The sequence below is a fragment of the Salvelinus sp. IW2-2015 genome, linkage group LG28 (assembly GCF_002910315.2).
Source record: "Salvelinus sp. IW2-2015 linkage group LG28, ASM291031v2, whole genome shotgun sequence".
Lineage (NCBI taxonomy): Eukaryota > Metazoa > Chordata > Actinopteri > Salmoniformes > Salmonidae > Salvelinus > Salvelinus sp. IW2-2015.
The window spans coordinates 13,806,945-13,827,664 of record NC_036868.1 but is presented as its reverse complement, the minus strand read 5'-3'; the positions used below and the strand labels follow the sequence as shown (position 1 = coordinate 13,827,664).

Sequence of the window (20,720 nt, the reverse complement as noted above, 5' to 3'; positions counted from 1 at the left end):
ATTGTGTTACAGCCAGTGGAAACTTTAGGAGACGCACAGATGAATATTTCACTTCCTGTAACTAAAAAATCAAACTGGACATAAATAAAACAGATGATCCTGTTGAACAAGATCAGTATTATGATCCTAGAGGACCTTCCCACATGCTATTTCTCTTCTAAATATTGCCCTCTCACTCTGTCATGGTTGACTTTGTGTAGGTAGGCCTGGATTAGGCCTAAAGCTAGGCTATGGTTTGAGGTTTCCATATTGCCTTCCTGGAATACTTCTGAGCAGGGCCACTGAAAAAAGTGTGGCGAGGTGGCATTTGCCATAGCTCTTTTCGATCAGGTGTGTTAGTGCCACACCACTTTTGATTTAGTTTAATAAAATATATTGATGCAAAGCTTTAAAAAGAGGGGCAAATTTGCCTCATGATTTGTTGACTTGTRCACAATTACTCTGTCCTTCACATCAGAGTGTTGCTGCAGGCTCTTTGCGTGTCTTCACCAATCAGATTCACGAAAATCGGAGGTTGCGCGGGCCGGGCACAATGCACAAAACTCAAGGTGTGCTCTCCACTTTCCTGCGCTTTCTCTCTGTCTCTGTATAGGAGACCCCCTTCTTAAAAATATAATTCATATGAACAAGTACATGGTTGCTGAAGTTTGACAGGGTTTTCATCCTCCCCAAGGCCAGTAGTTTTTCCAGGAGTTTTTTAAAACCTTGTGACCTGATCAGAAGAACTCTGGTCCCATCATAGCCCGTATTAAACCTTTTTACAACTGATTATTCACGTCATGCCATATAAGGTCAGAGTTTTAACTGGTTAGGTTACTAGATCAGGAAAACTACGGACCCAGATTTTTTTTCCCACCACACCACTCTGGGACCTGTGGTGCCACCTCTACTTGTGAGACAAGAATACTTGTGAGTTACTCTAAAATAGTCCCCCTCACACCGAGAAGAAAGACAGCTGAACCAACCTCAGGTCTGATTTTAGACATCCCTCAACTCAATTTCCCTTTGGATACCTTATCATCTTGTTAACGTGAACTGAAGACCCAAAAACTAAATGTAAGCACCTTGTCATTAGACTTAACAATTATAGGACAACCTCCTTGTGAACTACAGTATCTTCAGCTTGTGCTGAAGTGGACTAGAAAAACAGCACAAAGAAAAAGACAGTATAGACAGCAAATACAGTATAGTGAGGTGTATGTTTCCCCAAATGTGAACATGAACACATATGTCCTTGTCACGCCCTGACCTTAGAGAGCCTTTTTATTTCTCTATTTGGTTAGGTCAGGGTGTGATTTGGGTGGGCATTCTAGTTTTTCTATTTCTTTGTTGGCCGGGTATGGTGCCCAATYAGAGGCAGCTGTCTATCGTTGTGTCTGATTGGGGATCATACTTAGGCAGCCTTTTCCACCTTTAGTTTGTGGGATCTTGTTTTTTGGTTAGTTGCCTGTGTGCATGCCATTAGTTTCACGTTTCGATTGTGCTTGATTGTTTTGTTTGGTGAGTTTCGATTTATTAAAAGATGTGGAACTCTACGCACGCTGCGCCTTGGTCCATTCATTTCAACGAGCGTGACARTCCTTGATTCTATGTGAYCTGACATCCATTGTTGTGGGCTATTGTTTTGTTTGTTGCTCTGCTCTCGTCGTCTGAGGCAACTCATCTGTCTGTCTGTGGGTTTTATGCCATATTATAAAAGACAAAAAGGAGTCAGAGCAAAAGACAACATCAATTTAACGATGAAAGGATTTTATGAAAAATCGCTGGGGTTGAGAGGCTGAAAGCACAGTCGTCCTGCAGCTCCTCTTTCAGAGTGAGCAGAGACATTTTATGGCGTCTTTCTGGCTTCACTACTTGAAGCCAGTTAACAGTCTTAAAAATGTTTTTAAAGAAGATCCTCCTTGGATACATTTGTGACCTGAAGAGGGCATCTGATGTTGATCTGGTGAGGATCTGAGTGTGGGTGCAGGGACATTCTGGAGCCTGGCAGTTTCATCTGAAAGTCTTGATTGTTACAAGTGTGCCAGCACCATACATTTAATTTACTGTCTGGACTTGAGAGAGGCTGTGGAAAATGAAGTAATCAGTCAACTTCAATCTTCAATTCCACTAAATTAAGATTTGTTGTATTTTGATATGTACCAGAAGTGTATGTCCATGATTATAGAGGACACCACACAATAAGGCAAAAATTACCATTATGGTACTGTCAACTTTTTTTGTAGAATATTCATAAAAATAACAAACTCTGGATATGCCTTTGATGGAATATTAAAATTCCTACCACTCAGTTCTGTGGGAACATCTCTCTGTAACTACAAGTTTAAAACCACAAGGTGTGGTTATGAGCTGTTACTGTAATAAAGTGACTATTATCCCACGTTTAATTCCTGTATTTTCAGATCCAGAATCACAGGAAAGGGTCCAATGGCAGTGGCACCCAAACAGAACCACCAATTGTCGGGTAGTGCTCTGAGCTGACCACATCCTCATAGTAATGTGTGCGGTGGTCAGGAAATGTTAGACACTTACTCTGGTTCAAACGCCCAATGCCAAACACAGTTCTAACTCACAGAAAAACATACATAAAGGCCTACTTTAACAGGCCACACAACATCTCTCCCTTTTCCACAAGGGTGCTTCTACAAGCTTTACTAAAAGGCTAAGTGCCTTTGTTATTTTATATTTATCTAACCCTGTGTTATGTGTGTTGTAGTCACAGTGAGTCAGTCTAACAGGGCTGGGAGGACAGGGCAGATAGAGAGGATCCAGATCCAATATTAATGTTATTGGATCACAGGGGTTTGAGCCTCCAGCACCGGACAGTTCAGCCAAACTAAACTGATCCAGCTGTTTGGTTTGCATAGAGAAATAAAATAAGTCCATTGTGGATAGTCAAATCCATGACCAATACAATAAGGCACTGCGTCTCAAATCATATGTGTGAGAGGAGTATCTGATTACAAAACAAGTGCTGATTCCCAACACACAAGGTGACGAAGGATGAAAAAGCTTCCTAGAAGCAAGGTTGGACTAGCCCTGAGACATGGCTGTAGACTCCTATGATATCTAGGCACCATAAGCGTCTACAGCCAGGTCTCAGGGCTAAGGTTGGACCAACTAAAAACCGGACATGGCTTTCCTCCATTATTATGGTGAGAGGGAGACATTTCTGTCTGCAAGGTTTTAGGTTGGCGGTTCAGCTGATAAGGAAGGTCTGCTTTGGGTTAGGATGGGGAGGCAGAGGGCATGAAGATATACAGTACCAGTCAAAAGTTTGGACACACCTACTCATTCAAGGGTTCTTCTTTATTTTTACTACTTATTTTTTACTATTACTCTACATTGTAGAAATAATAGTGAAGACATCATAACTATGAAATAACACATTTGGAATCATATGGTAACCCAAAAAATTGTTAAGTAAATCAAAATATTTTTGAGATTTGAGATTCTTCAAAGTAGCCACCCTTTGTAGTCACCTGGAATGCATTTCAATTAACAGTTGTGCCTTGTTAAAAGTTAATTTGTAGAATTTATTTCCTTCTTAATGCGTTTGCGCCAATCAATTGTGTTGTAACAAGGTAGGGTTGGTATACAGAAGATAGCCCTATTTGGTGAAAGACCAAGTCCATATTATGGCAAGAACAGCTCAAATAAGCAAATAGAAATGACAGTCAATGTGGAAAATTTCAAGAACTTTGAAAGTTTCTTTAAGTGCAGTCGCAAAAACCATCAAACGAATTGCTGCAAAGAAACCACTACTAAAGGACACCAACTAGAAGAAGAGACTTTCTTGGGCCAAGAAACACGAGCAATGTACATTAGACCGGTGGAAATCTGTCCTTTGCTCTCATGAGTCCAAATTTGAGATTTTTGGTTCCAACCGCCGTGTCTTTGTGAGATGCACAGTAGGTGAACGGATGATCTCCGCATGTGTGGATCCCACCATGAAGCATGGAGGAGGAGGTGTGATGGTGTGGGGGTGCTTTGCTGGTGACACTGTCTGTGATTTATTTCGAATTCAAGGCACACTTAACCAGCATGGCTACTCAAAACACAACTACAGGCTGTGTAAGGGCTATTTAACCAAGAAGGAGAGTGATGGAATGCTGCATCAGATGACCTGGCTTCCACAATCACCCGACCTCAAAAAAAAAGGGTGGCTACTTTGAAGAATCTCAAATATAAAATATATTTTAATTTGTTTAACACTTTTTTGGTTTCTACATGATTCCATTTGTGTTATTTCATAGTTTTGATGTCTTCACTATTATTCTACAATGTAGAAAATAGTAAAAATAAAGAAAAACCCTTGAATGAGTAGGTATGTCCAAACCTTTGACTGTTACTGTAGTTGTCAATGAGACACAACAAATCAGATGGAATAGACCCTGAGCCTCCATTGCCCTCTCTGGAGCCTGAGCTTAATAAGAGAGAGCATGCCATCACAGAAGGATAAGGGAGATAGATGTAACCATTGACAGCAGGTTCAAAGAGGCAGCGAGGTACAGATGATAGTTTAACTAATGGCTCTACAGCTGTCAGACAGTACTAATATCAGACATACCTTTGGGCCCTTCGGGTCCCATATCCCCTTTCTCCCCCTGTAGGCCGTCAGGGCCGCTCGGGCCCTTTAGTCCCCTTGGACCCTGGAAGCCTTTTTCTCCTGTAAAACCTGCCGGAAGTACATAAACAAAGCATTGGATTTATTTTCCCAATTCTTTTCAAACAGGATATCTGAAATGCGTTTCAAAGAATGCAAACAGCCTATCTTATCCGAATCTTTGAGTACGATGGTCCGCTTGCATGCCATAATAACATTTTCCAATGTTCTCTTTCTTTATTCACCATTTAATTATGTAATGAAAGACTATCTCAGGGAATGCCCCTGCTACATTTCACAGGATGCTTTGAGCCCAGTTGGAGGGCTGTTATTAGGTTGCTAGCAGACAGAGTGGACTTATGGATTTGGAACCATAGAGGGTCGTGTTCACTAGGTAACCCCTGATGAATCAATAATTGAAGATATAGTCGCTGCATTACTAACAAGGTATACTGTAGTAACCAACTCTTTCATAAGTAGGATAGTGGACTGACTGATAGTTTGGATGTGGTAGGAGGAGTGTTTTGGATGGCTATAACAAATTCACATGTTCCATGCTCCTAAAGGGAGGATTGCTTTCAGCATTCTTCTTGGAAATATGTCTTTGAGGATTTAGGCTACATAATCCGTGACCCGGGCCAATTACAGTAAGATACGTTTCGAGGACATGGTTGAAAAATGGTTGAAGAATATCATGTATGTTGAAAGCTAGAATAGGACAAATGACAGTGCTGCACAGTGTACGGACCTCTCATCCCTATGAGGCCTGCCACACCAGGGGCACCAAGTGGCCCAACATCGCCCTTCTCACCTTTTGGTCCTGGAGGCCCTGTGGAAAACAACCTCATTAAAGCATTGAGTTGATCCCGACATAACAAACTGATGAATATACTGTAATATGAAGACAATATGATTACTGAAGTTGTGTAATCCCATAAATTGGCAGTTTCCTCTTGGTATGTCATTCATGTTTCACCACACTCTCGGACTAAAGCAGAGGAGCTCAAGGCAGAATCTGAGTCTGAAACATGGTTAACGGACATCATCCAACAATTGTTTTTACTTGGATCCAGTTAACTGACTTCAGATTTGTTTGTAGAATCAGCTTGGCCACAACGGAAACCACGTTACCTAAGGTACACCACAATGGAACCACAATTGAAAAGTTAGACATTAGTCTTGTTTTGTCCGACTGACATTTTCAAAGTAGCCTTTCAAATCATAATGTGAGCTGATCCCTAGATCCTAAGATACTGTCCTGGCGTAAAGTAGTGGCTAATGACGAGTCAGAGTTGAAAGTTCACTTGGAAGTCTTCTCACCCTGGGGGGTCTAAAGGGAAAACCACTCCACTTAATTGGTGTTGACTGGTTTGTTTTAGTAGGATCTATGATATCACTCATCACGTCTTAATAGTTTTCTATTAATTCAATTAAGAATGCTCAAGAAAAACAAACATGCTCCATGAGGGTCAACCAGCATGCAACTTTCACATAAAGAGCTGTCCGTTAAACACCAATATGTGGTGCTGTGTCATGGGTCAGCAATTCTGAATCGGAGTAGGTTGGACAGAAAACACACGTTGGTAATGCCCTATTTGCATGTCAAGGGAAAACACCTGCAATGCAATCAGTTTTGAGACATTTGGTATCAATTTGATAGATTATTTAAACCATTGGCTTTCTGATAAAGCTGTGATGCTTTAAAAAAGCAAACATGTTTAGGCTATTTAAAGTGGCTGATATTGTTTTTACACTAAGGATGACCATTTATCAAATTATCCATTAAAAGAACATTCAAGTTTCCTTATTTTGTTTCACCACTAGTGAATAATTAAATTAGCGCTAGATCAATGTTTAAATTATGACAATTTCATTTCCATGAGAATGAAGGCAATGGACACAGTGATCTTCCCAGCCAGAAGACACTTCACTTCACAGCAAACATGTCACTCCTGAGGTCATTCCTGCTAATCAAGTGGCTGTGTGATGATTATAAATGTTTCCATGCTCACACTCTCCTCAGACCAACACATCACAGTTTCTTAATCCACCTCTCAACTTTGCTTAAATGTGTATTTCTTCCCCCTTCTCATTTGTTCACCACTGCCAAATTGGAAGGTAGGCATGAAACATAAGCTAAAGGCATTGGGATGGAGTGATGAAGGGAGGGAGAGGAGGCAGGCCAGAAATGCCAATTACCACGACAAGGTGTGGAGCTTTCCTGGCTAAACCCATGCTTAATGACAAGCAAATGGGATGTGCAGTGGAACAAATGACAGGGCTGATTTCCTTGGTTTTGGAGGCTTCTAAATGTAACCCACAATTGTTTCCAGCCTAAATAAAACACTGCCCCATTCACCTACAATATCAATCAGATTCTGATTCAAAGTCTTATTTGGCATGGATTCACATAACTGAATTCTGTCTAATTCCTGCTAACATTACATCATGACATACTTATTTGACATTTATTTAACCAGGAAAGTCATTGAGTATGATAGCAAGTCTCAACACAACATCAACATCTTCAACTCACATTTTCCTTAACCATCGTGTAAGGAGCTCAGTAATCATAGTGAGATTAATCATGACATAAACTTCATTCTAGCCAGTGATCAGTGATGGGGCCGTTACCTTCTAAATAGGTGATGTTCTTAAGGATATTGGAGTGCTCCCAGTCCTTGAGCCTCAGGTCCTCTGTGATGGTGCTGAGGATCTCTACCTCATTCTTCAGGGTCTCTTCCATGTGCACTTGTGTCTCCCTCATGTGCCGTGCATCCTGGCTTGCATTGCTGATCTGCACCTGCAGGTCCTGGATCTTTAGGTGATGGACGCTGATGTCGCTGGTGAACGTGTGGTTGACTGAGCCGACCGTCCAGCCAACCTCCTCCAGCCTATCCTTGAGCTGGTCCACCTGGTCCGCTGTGCTCCTCAGCAGGAGGTCGTGGTTGTGCAGCGAGACCGAGGCCTGGGCCAGCTGGTTGCTGAGCCCACTCACGTTCCTCTGGGTGGAGCGGTTCAGGACGGATACACGGTCCCCCAGCTGCTCCACGGTGCTGTCTGTCGACTGGCAGTGGCCTTGCAGATCCCTGATATCCCTCTCCAGGCCGCTCACTGCCAGGCCCAGCTGCTTTAAGGACTCACTGTGGTTCTGGAACAGGCTCTCCAGCTTCCAGATGTTCTCCAGGAGGTCTGCCTGAGAGGAGATGTCACCCAGGGACTGCTGGAGCTCCCGAGAGCGGTCCTCCATACGGGTCATGTTTTCCATCAGTGCCTCCTGCTTCTCTGAGGACATCTGGGACCTGGACACTGAGGAGGACACATGGAAGAGAGGAGAAAGACGAGAGGCTCAATTATACATCTCCTACATCTCCATAGCAGATAGAAAATGCTACTGATCAACAACACTTACTACAGAAAATGGCTCCTGAACATTTATCAATGCAATCCACTGCATTGGATCACTTAATTGTCACTGGGATGATGATTAATAACACTAGAGTTGTATACTACAGTATTACTATTAAAACAGCAAGATAGTGTCGTGATCTCTTTTATACCATTGGCAATGACTGTTTGTTGTTAATGTCTTTGGAAAGGAAAAAGAAGTGATCTATTTTAAACAACCTCTATAACAAGGCTTTTAAGGTTTATGTTCTGTTGGAGTGAAGTTTCTTAGTAACAGTGCAGTCAGCCAGAGAGATATTTTGAAACTAAATCCTCTCAGCTCTGCAATGACGACATCCTCTCTTATACTTTCGAGACCCTTATGTAAAAAAAGGGATGTTACTCAATCTGAGAAAAAGAGAATGTTGGGGAAATGGAAGGAAATGGCCAATTCCCAGCGCACATGTTCAAAATCCCTCTCATCCCTCTCCATGGTTATTAAACAATTGTTGCCTATGTGTGTGTTGTGGACCAGAMCTAATTTAATTATTTCAATATGAGGGAAATGTTTCCTACATGGTTGCACAAAGAGACTTTACATTACTTCTCATTTTACATTGTTCAGAAAGTTAATGAGCTGAATACCAAAATAAGCTGGCACTCAACTACAGAGACTTTCTCATTCCAAAATGACAGTCTATCTTACAGTATGTTATTTCCACACGTAGATAAGCCTAATTGTTATTAATCAAGAATTCACGGACGGCAACTTCGGCTCTAATGTGGGTTGAAGAGTAACGTGGCAACGTGCCAAAAAGCACAAAACCAAAACAGATGGATTTGTTTCCTAGACGGATAAATTAAGAAGAGATGTGGGATCCTGGACTGGGGTGAATATAGAGTAGGTGAAGGTCTGCCCTCCTTTAGCATTCAATCCCTCATTCTTGGAGGAACCGAACTCTCTGGTAACGCACTGCGGCTCTTCACATGACCTTGACCTGTCCCTGCTCTACCAGGACAGTAACAAGAACTCACACAAGATAACACAGAGGACTCAGGAACTCACACAAGATAACACAGAGGACTCAGGACCTCACACAAGATAACAAAGAGGACTCAAGAATTCACAAAAGATAACAGTCACATTTCTTGAAATTCTCCAAAATGGACAAATATTTTTATTTATTTCTCCTATTGATGCATTTCTGTTTCCAGGAATCTGGGAGCCCAATTAAGTTTCAAGCAATTCCCCGAAGGATATCTAATGTATGAATATCAACATCGCCCATGCAACATTTACCCTTGCACTAGAGCCAAACAAAATTGCAAACGGGTGTGGTGACCAGTAAACTGGACTGCTCATCGAAACAGGCAGCAGGCGATGTCAACAACCCCATTCCTCCACTGGACTACCTACCATGAAGACGAGAGAGTCTGTAAAATATATGGAGAGTCAATGTGTAAAACATCCCTGTGAGGGTGTGGTGGCAGACCTTTTATTCCCAGAGGCCTCACTGTCCTGGTGCATCATGTGGTTTTACAGGATGTTACTGTGCAAGACGATCTCTAGGACCAGGTGGTCGTCAGCTGTTTGCTCTCAAACTAGTTAAAGAGGAGAGGAGGCTGAAAAATAGAGGCCACGCTCCTCTCCTTTTCCTGTTATTGGATTTCACATCCCCACACCCAATGCATGTTCCTGATTACCAACCGTAGCTTTTGCTTCTTAAACAAGCCTTTTCATAAAATACTTCATGTTCTGTGTCTGTCCTAGGAGTTCAGTATGCAGGGACTTTTCACCTAGTGGAAGTGTGTTATTGTCAATAAGAACTGATGTCCTCTCCCACAAAAAAATACTACACTCTACTATAATGTGGGTAGTAAACTGCAGTATACAGTATACTGCAGTATACTGTAGAATCCTATACTCCACATTGTAGTGTCCCTAGATCATGTAGCACTTACTTTAGAATTTAGATTTTGTAGTTTACTGTAGAATCCTATACCCCACACTGTAGTATCCCTCAATCATTTAGTGCTTACTTTATCATTTTCATTTTATAGTATACTGGAGAATACTATACTACACACTCTAGTGTTGTCACGATACCAGAATTTTGACTTCGATACGATACTCGATACCATCACTATACTCAATACCATCACTATACTCAATACCAAAACRATACCACAACAACAACAAAAAGATGGCGTTTTAACCAAAGTCACAGAATGGCAACTCAGCTACTGCTCTGTTAAATTTTTGGGTATCTTTTGAGTTTAATATCCTTACATTTGAAAATGTATGTCCATTTTTTTTACACAACCATGTATTCAATTATACAATCATACAAATCATACAATTGCAGGGCGCGAAATTCAAAATGTATTTTTTTGAAATATTTAACTTTCACACATTAACAAGTCCAATACAGCATTTGAAAGATAAACATCTTGTGAATCCAGCCAACATGTCCGATTTTTTAAATGTTAGTTACAGCGAAAAACACCAACGTATATTTATGTTAGCTCACCACCAAATAACAAAAAGGACAGACATTTTTCACAGCACAGGTAGCATGCACAAAGCCAACCTAACTAACAAGAAATCCAAACCAAACTAACCAAGAAACAAACTTCATCAGATGACAAGTCCTATAACCATGTTTACACAATAAATCTATGTTTGTTTCGAAAAAATTGCATAATTGAGTATAAATCGAGTTTTACATTGCTGCTACCACACAGCTAACCGTCAGAAATAGCACCGAAGCAACCAGAGTAATTAAAGACACCAACGTCAAAAAACCTAATACTCATCATAAACATTTCTGAAAAAGTATATGGTGTATAGCATGAAAGACAAAGATCTTTGTGAATCAGCCAATATTTCCGATTTTTTAAAGTGTTTTACAGACGAAAACAATATAGCGTTATATTAGCTTACTACAATAGCTAACACACAACAGCATGATTCAAGGCAAACGGTAGCGATAGCAACAGTTCGAGAGATAATATAAATAGCATCATAAAATGGTCCTACTTTTGGTGATCTTCCATCAGAATGTTGTACAAGGGGTCTTTGTCCAGAAACAGTCGTTGTTTGGATTTAAGAACATCGTTTTTCCCTCTTGAATTAGCAAGCACACTGGCCAAGTGGCGCGAAGCTCTCCATCGTCAACAAACACAGACAACGCAACACGCCTAACGTCCCGAATAAATTTCAATAATCTAATAAAATATATTGAAAAAACATACTTTACGATGATATTGTAACATGTATCAAATAAAATCAAAGTCCGGAGATAGTATTCGCCTATAACGACAGCTTTCCAGAAGGCAATTCCAGGTCAACTTCGCGCTTTTCAGAAAACAGGAAATGGCGGACACGTCATTCCAAAGAGGATTTATTCCACCTCAGACCAAGATAATCACTTCATTTCTTCTCTCACTTCCTCTTGACATCTAGGGGAAGGTGTATGACGTGCATGTATACTAATACGTATCATGCCCATTTATAGGCAAGCCCTTGAACAGAGACCTCGATTTCAGAAATCTCACTTCCTGTCAGGAAGTGGGCTGCAGAATGAGTTMTGTTTCACTCAGAGAAATAATTCAAACGGTTTTAGAAACTAGAGAGTGTTTTCTATCCAATAGTAATAATAATATGCATATTGTACAAGCAAGAATTGAGTACGAGGCCGTTTGAAATGGGCACCTTTTTCCAAGTTACTCAATACTGACCCKGCAGCCATAAGAAGTTATTAAAGTGTTATTTATCTGTCAGACAAGCAAACCTAATCCTCTAAGCGTTAATAAACGTTGCTTGTTCTTTATATATGCCTCTGTGCTGTTTCCCTTTAATGGGCCTACAACCTGCCTAACGTTTAGATGTTACAATTGTTGTCTGGTCCATTGCATTGCTCAGAACTATTGAACCAACTCAATAGGTGGCCTGTCACGAACCTGTGAGTCTTATGTTCTGGTTGAGGTGTTCCCCTCATTCAACAGTAAGTGGTGTAGTCTGGTAGTTGTACCATTTTAGCTAACCCTAGACTGCAGGTTACTACAGCATACTACAGTCATGTCCACAAAAATACTACATTTATGCCTGTAATAACTTTAGTGTGAATACTATAGTATACTAGTCATGTCTGCAAAACACTACAGTGGATACTATAGTATACTAGTCACGTCCGCAAATGTACGACAGTGAATACTACAGTAAAGTCCGAAATAACACTACAGTGAATACTATAGCATACTAAAGTCATGTCCACAGAGATGTTACAGTGAATACTATAGTATACTACATTCATGTCCACAAAAACACTACTGAATACTATAGAATACTACAGTAATGTCTGCAAAAACACTACAGTAAATACTACAGTATATAAATATAATAATATTACAGTATTTAGACCATAGTATACTACAGTACTTTTTCATTATGTCTTGTACAATAATAATATCAATACCTCAATAAAGAACCATACCTATTTCAGCTACACACCTACTCTGCCAGTGGATATACTATACATCTAAAACCAAAACATACTCACCATAGCTCGTTAGGGCCCTATGATCAAATGACCTGGAACTAACAATAACATAAACACAATGATTGGCTTGATAAAGTTAACTAGTCCCTGGAGAACCATGAGTCTGGGGCAACGARCTGTAGGGTGAGGGGAGAGGGTGGGTGGTGTGCATAGCTAATTATCCCTGACCGACCTGCTTTAAGCGAAATCTGAGGCGGCACAAAGTACATTAGGATGGCTGGGGGTGGTCCGGAGGGGGGCTAGGAAGTTGGAGAATTCTGCATTTTTCAAACACCTGAAATCTACCCATAATCACAATGTAAAATTTCTGGGCATATCTAAGCATACCTCTTGAGCTGTCTATATCCTCCTGACTGGTGATTCTTTTTTTAAAGAAACAATATATATGTTAACATATGCTTCTCTGCATCTCTGCTAAAATCTCAGTAAAAGATTGAAAGGAATGTGAGTCTTATTCAGTAGGCTACATTAAGTTATTGCTTGCTTTTCTAAAATCTACCAACCTTGGCAGTAGGCATGTCAGCTAAGCTAGATAGACAAGCTAGCTACTCTAACTTGATTGATAACCTGAAATGGCTTCTTGGTAGTTAGTTATGAGGTTGGGAGATTTGAACCTATCTGGGCTAGCTAAAGCCAACTTCATAAAATTGATAGATGGGTAGCAGTATTACAGAGCAACAGCAACAACAAAATGGTATTAATATATACATGTATATATACTGCATATATACACTGAACAAAAATATAAACGCAATATGCAACAATTTGTGAGATTTTACTGAGTTACAGTTCATATAAGGAACTGGAACACGCTGTCATACATGTCGATCCAGTGCATCCCAAACATGCTCAATCGGTGACATGTCTGGTGAGTATCCAGGCCATGGAAGAACTGTGACATTTTCAGCTTCCAGGAATTGTGTACAGATCCTTGCGACATGGGGCTGTGCATTATCGTGCCATAAACGCTGTCTGCCATCTACCCGTTACAGTTGAAACTGGGATTCATCCGTGAATAACACACTTCTCCAGCATACCATTGGACATCGAAGGTGAGCATTTGCCCACTGAAGTTGGTTACGACGCTGAACTGCAGTCAGGTCAAAGACCCTGGTGAGGACGATGACCACACAGATGAGCTTCCCTGAGATGGAGGTCCTGGGCTGGCATGGTTGCACGTGGTCTGTGATTGCAGGCAATCTCAACGCTGTGCGTTACAGGGAAGACATGCTCATCCTGACATGACCCTCCAGCATGACAATGCCACCAGCCATACTGCTCGTTCTGTGCGTGATTTCCTGCAAGACAGGAATGTCAGTGTTCTGCCATGGCCAGCGAAGAGCCCGGATCTCAATCCCATTGAGCACGTATGGGACCTGTTGGATCGGAGGGTGAGGGCTAGRGCYATTCCCCCCAGAAATGTCCGGKAACTTGCAGGTGCCTTGGTGGAAGAGTGGRGTAACATCTCACAGMAAGAACYGGCAAATCTGGTGCAGTCCATGWGGAGGAGATGCACTGCAGTACTTAATRCAGCTGGTGGCCACACCAGATACTGACTGTTACTTTTGATTTTGACCCCCCCCCCCTTTGTTCAGGGACACATTATTCAATTTCTGTTAGTCACATGTCTGTGGAACTTGTTCAGTTTATGTCTCAGTTGTTGAATCTTGTTATGTTCATACAAATATTTACACATGTTAAGTTTGCTGAAAATGAACACAGTTGACAGTGAGAGGACATTTCTTTTATTGCTGAGTTTATGGCATAAATCCAATTCACATACTACACCAGTTACTGTTAGACCACACTCTACATACTGCAACATCAGAGCACGCTTATGGAGCCATCCTATATCTAAAGTTAAAGTTAGATGTTTGAACTACAGTATATCCTACAAAGCATTGTTCACAAGGACGAGTGATACGTTGCTTCTTGTGTTATGTTGAGTTATGTGTGTCTGCTGCATGTCAGTGGAGAACAAGCTGTTTGAGTGATTGCTGTGGCTGTTGAAGCTCTGTGAAGCTGGACAACTGTTTACATTCCTGCAGCTGAAATCTTCTCATGGATGAAGTAAATCTCATTGAATCATTAAACTGCCAATATTATCATTTGTAGTGCATTCCTCGGTTGTATTTGTCAATCAGCTTTTTATAAGAAATACCCTGAGGACGTGATATACATTCATAGTGGGATAATTCTCGGGGGGTACCACATACACACAGGCAAGACAACCATTACAAAATACAAGCAAATAGTTTTGTACATCAATTTCTCTCATCTCTCTCTGAATGTGTTCAGAGGCAGGACACAAATATTTGCAGGCATCTGTCAAGGAATATGTCATTGATTAAGATAAAGGGAACCTTATAAGACGACCAGGTAAAAGAAGTATGGTTAGGGCTTAGAGGCATGCATTTTAGAGCATCCCCCTAACAGGGACAGACACTGTGCAGGGACAGACACTGTGCAGGGACATACACTGTGCAGGGCAGGGCAGAGCAGGACAGGTGCTAAGAGTCTTTGTGCTGCAGACAGACCGTGCCTTTGTAAAGCCCTATCAGCCCTGACAGTCTCCCACTCCTCACATTCGGCTGATTTGTCTCTGACTGGTTCTGGGTCATTAATGAAACAAACTATATACAGTATCACATTCAGATTGAGTCAACATAATTTTATCCTATATGAGTCATTTATTGAAATAACTGGAATGTGAGTATGTTTTTGACAGTGTCTAGCTAACAAGAAGCAGATTTACACATGATTGTCGGCCTGATGAAATCATTACGAACTCAGAGAAACTCTTTGTCCATCATCGTCTCTTTCCTGCATATTAGAAAGTACTCTCTAACCAGTGAAGGACCCACAGATTAGTTCCAATCCCATTCATAGGCCTGGGTATTTTTGACATCACTAGAGGCATCTCTGGGGAGAATCAAACACTTTGTCCACCCAGCTCTGGTCTGGTCTAGCCATGCCTTGGCAGGGACACTCAGTAGGTCCACAACAGCCTTCTTCTTTCCTGATGAGGACACAGTGTCAGACTGTTTGAGTAGACACCAGGCCAGAGCCCAGTAGCATCCTGTGCCACTACGTTATCACCCAGGCCTCCACTCCCATGCTGGGTTCAGGAGGCCCACCCAGCCCCAGGGCTCAACCATCACACCCACCCCACAATAGGACCATTGTCTCTGGGAGTGGAGGGCAGAGAGACGTCCATCCTGGATCCTGCTCAGACCAGCTCGGCTCTTTCATCCACAGTGTCACAGACTGGCCAAGAAGCAGCCCACGCACAAATCAAAGGGATCTCAGATTCTTATAGGGCTCTGAGCGACAGCCAAGGAAAATATACAGGTTCACCCAGGCTCTGCCAATTCAAACAACAATGTGAGCCATGGGGAGTACATACTGACATGACATTTACAGGGTGGCTCGCTGGGCTGACTCAGTCTGCGTCCACTCCAAAGTGCCATGGTCAAGAAGACACACGGAGAGGACTATTAGAGTTGCAAATTTAAAAAGCACTGAGTCATTGCCATCATGTCTTTCTGTTAATACGGCTAGCAGCAGTGAGCGCTGTCACAGGGTGTCAAGTCACTCTTTTTTTCAGCACATCAGAGTGTGTAGACTGTGACAAGCCTGGAACACATTTCAGTTTGTGTTCGGCTCTCGGAGTCACGCACATATAAAACGGTACGTTAACTTGTTGTCACGCCCTGGCCATAGAGAGGCTTTTATTCTCTATTTTGTTTAGGCCAGGGTGTGACTAGGGTGGGCATTCTAGTTTCTTTATTTCTATATTTTCTGTTTCTATGTTTTGGCCGGGTATGGTTCTCAATCAGGGACAGCTGTCTATCGTTGTCTCTGATTGGGAATCATACTTAGGCAGCCTTTTTTCTACCTTTAGTTTGTGGGATCTTGTTTGTGTGTAGTTGCTTTCTGCACTGCATGTAGCTTTACGTTCGTTTTGTATTTTGTTGTTTTTTCGGTGTCATTTAATAAAAGAAAGATGTACGCCTACCATGCTGCACTTTGGTCTAATTCTTCCATCAACGAACATGACACTGTGAGTATAACAGAACTGATATGGCAGGCGAAAACCTGAGGAAAATCCAACCAGGAAGTACTATTATTTTGAAAGGCTGTTTTTCCATTGAAAGCCTATCCACCATACAAAGACTTAGGACCCAGTTCACAATATCTATGCCTTCCTCTACATGTGTCCAGTCTTTGGGCATTGTTTCAGGGTTTTACTCTGAAAAATGAGGGAGATACAGCACTTTCAATGAGAGGACAGTGGACATTTCCAGCCATGAGTCCTGCACGTGATCGGGAACGCGCCTTTCTTGTTTATCCTTTTCTATTGACGAAGCGTTTGTCCGGTTGAAATATTATTGATTATTTATGACAAAACAACCTGAGGATTGATTCTAAACATCGTTTGACATGTTTCTACGAACTTTTATTGTACTTTTTAAAAACTTTTCATCTGGACTTAGTGCCCGCGCCTTGTGCATTCGGATTACTGGACTAAACGCGCGAACAAAAAGGAGGTTTTTAGGTCATAAAGAGGGACATTATCGAACAAAACAAACATTTATTGTCTAACATGGAGACCTGGGAGTGCCASCAGATGAAGATCATCAAAGGTAAGTGATTCATTTTAATGCTATTTCTGACTTTTGTGACACCTTTCCTTGGCTGGAAAATGGCTGTATGGTTTTCCTTGGCTAGGCGCTGACCTAACATAATCGCAAAGTGTGCTTTCGCCATAAAGCCTTTTTTAAATCTGACACAGTGGTTGCATTGAGGAGAAGTTTATCTTTATTCGTTTGTTTAACACTTGTATCTTTTATCAATGTTTATCATGAGTATTTTTGTAATTTGATGTGGCTCTCTGCACTTTCACCGGATGTTTGTTTGAGACGATGCATTTCTGAACATAACACACCAATTTCAAATGAGGTTTTTGGACATAAAGATTAACTTTATCGAACAAAACACACATTTATTGTGTAACATGAAGTCCTGTGAGTGCCATCTGATGAAGATCATCAAAGGTTAGTGATTAATTTAATCGCTATTTCTGACTTTTGTGAGCCCTCTCCTTGGCTGGAAAATGGCTGTATGGTTTTCTGTGACTAGGCGCTGACCTAACATAATCTTTTGGTGTGCTTTCGCCGTAAAACCTATTTATAAATCGGACACTGTGGTTGGATTTACAAGAAAGTTTATCTTAAAAATGGTGTATAATACTTGTATGTTTGAGGAATTTTAATTATGGGATTTCTGTTTGAATTTGGCGCCCTGCAATTTCACTGACTGTTCTCGAGGTGGGACGCTAGCGTCCCACTTGTACCAGAGAGGTTAAATAGAACCACGAGGAAATCTGTAGGAAATGTTATTCTGAAGTACTGAAAATCCCTCCTAAGAAATATATGGTTCTCAGAACGTTATGTGCTAGCTATATAATATTTCGTATTATATTGTACGACCGCTATTCCATTCATATCATAATAAATGGAATATCACAGATTTACATACAGAATAATATGAATTGCCCTGAGATTGAGCAGTTGACATGAGGACAAATCAAAAGCAGCTGCCTGATGTCTCCTGCGCTTTCAGTTTGCCATTTATCCCCACGGTGTGAGTTCTATTTGTGGTGGATACACATCAAGTAGTTCCATGTTATGATGGCAACACCAGAATGTAATAACCCAAACAGAGAGTCAGGTACACCAGTGTACATCTGCTTCAGTTCCTCTGAAGGGAGGAATCTCATCTGTCCGAGCAACTAGAGCCATTTGAAAACCATAGAGAGACCTCGAAATTCCAGGTGGAATGAGAATAAAATAAAGGGAGGTTAAATCTGTTTTGTTTAAAAATCAGCCATTATTCTTGACAAGACAATCATTTCACATATCGTCTGGACAAGACAAAGGCTCTACTTTAATTTCCTGTTCCCAGAACGACCTTCATCCGCTGCTCAGACAAATACCTCCCCAATACTTTGGGATTGATTGCATAATTGGGGAGTGGAGGGCCGTTAGTACAGTCTGCGCTCTAAGCTGCTGTGGGTCATATACTGTAGATCAGTCAGTGCCCCAGACAGGGAGTTACCCACTCTATCTGGACAAGGTGATCCAGGAGTGGCTACGGAGGGAGTGTCTGCTGGACAATGAGCAGGCCAGACCAGACCAGACCTGGCTGTAGCGCGGGATGTGTGGAATGTAATTTCAACCAGCCAGCTGAAACCTAGCTGCTGGAATGCACATGAAGAAGTAGTACCCAGGCTGTTTGTGAAAGGGAATCAAAACGCAGCTCCTGCTGAGAGGGGGATTGGCTGGTTGAAGTGATGCAATCTGGGACCGCAGGTGGCTTTTAGCTAAAGCCCCTGAGGTAGAAAGCACCTGTTCTCTCGCCGACAGCTTTCATTATGGTAATTGAACATTTCCTGTGCCTAGTATAGGGAAACTTCATTAAAGTATTCTCTCTTAATTTTTTGAAACTTATATACATTTTCCATCTACGTACTACTAATGTTGAACTTCAGAGGGTGAAGGCATATTCTAGGTCATGGTCTGTCAACACTAGAGCTTTATTACATTTTAGTCATTTAGCAGACAATCTTATCCAGAGCGACTTACAGGAGCAATTAGGGTTAAGTGCTTTACACAAGGGAACATCAATCGATTTTTTTACCCAGTCGGCTCAGGGATTCAAACCAGCAACCTTTCGGTTACTGGCCCAACACTCTTAACCTCTAGGCTACCTACCGCCTGTACCAGAGGTGTACAACTTTGAACCACGAGTAAACCAAGTAATTAGACAGAGGAATTTTACTATCTATCTGTCCCCTGGGGCTTGGACATGAGACAAGCAATCCATTCAGTTTCCTCAATAGGTACTTTCTGTTTTTGTTCTGCAATCGTTTGTTTAATTTGTTTTTGCCATGTAATCATCTCCTCAACCACTGTTTGAAAGTAACAACTATGCAAACACCTGACGGCAGTCATTATGCATTGTGTGTTTTCCCAGAAGTATTAGCTCTGTGGCTGAATAACCTTATGCCCAGCCAAGACATAAACACAGCCCAAACACAGTCCAACATGAGGCCTCTGAATCTGTTGTGCCTAATTACCTCTTTAGAGAAACATTTAGATCCAGACAGACAGCTGATGTTCTGAAAGAACTGTAAAATCTGGATCCCTACAAATCAGCTGGGCTAGACAATCTGGACCCTCTCTTTCTAAAATTATCTGCCAAAATTGTTGCAAACTCTATTACTAGCCTATTCAACCTCTCTTTCGCATTGTCTGAGATCCCCAAAGATTTGAAAGCTACCGCGGTCACCCCCCTCTTCAAAGRGGGAGACACTCTAGACCCAAACTGTTATAGACCGATATCCATCCTGCCCTGCCTTCTAAAATCTTCAAAAGCCAAGATGATAAACATATCACCGACCATATCGAATCCAACCGTACCTTCTCCACTATGCAATCTGGTTTCCGAGCTGGTCATGGGTGCACCTCAGCCACGCTCAAGGTCCTAAACGATATCATAACCGCCATCAATAAAAGACATTACTGTGCAGCCGTCTTCATCGACCTGGCCAAGGCTTTCGACTCTGTCAATCACCGCATTCTTATCGGCACACTCAATAGCTTTGGCTTCTCAAATGACTGCCTYGCCTGGTTCACCAACTACTTCTCTGATTGAGTTAAGTGTGTCAAATTGGAGGGCCTGTTGTCCGGACCTCTGGCAGTCTCTGTGGGGGTGCCACAGGGTTCAATTCTCGGGCTGACTCTTTTCTCTGTATATATCAATGATGTCGCTCTTACTGCTGGTGATTCTCTGATCCACCTCTACGCAGACGACACCATTCTGTATACATCTGGCCCTTCTTTGGACACTGTTAACAAACCTCCAAACGAGCTTCAACGCCATACAACACTCCTTCCGTGGCCTCCAACTTCTTTTAAATGCTATTAAAACTAAGTGCATGCTCTTCAAGCGATTGCTGCCCGCCCGACTAGCATCACTACTCTGGACGGTTCTGACCTAGAATATGTGGACAAATACGTGTACCTAGGTGTCTGGTTAGACTGTAAACTCTCCTTCCAGACTCACATTAAGCATCTCCAATCCCAAAAATGTATTTCGCA

The 20,720-nt window shown here is 41.7% G+C and overlaps 1 protein-coding gene across 1 annotated transcript in view; it reads right to left on the bottom strand.

Moving 5' to 3' along the window:
• LOC111954468 (scavenger receptor class A member 5) overlaps nt 1-20,720 on the bottom strand; it is a 61,122-nt gene that overhangs the window by 17,644 nt on the left and 22,758 nt on the right. The window contains exons 4-6 of the mRNA XM_023974241.2: nt 7,241-7,915; nt 5,355-5,435; nt 4,571-4,678 (exon numbers count right to left, since the gene is read on the bottom strand). Of these exons, the coding sequence (XP_023830009.1) occupies nt 4,571-4,678; nt 5,355-5,435; nt 7,241-7,915 (864 nt within the window). The remainder of the gene's footprint in view (nt 1-4,570; nt 4,679-5,354; nt 5,436-7,240; nt 7,916-20,720) is intronic.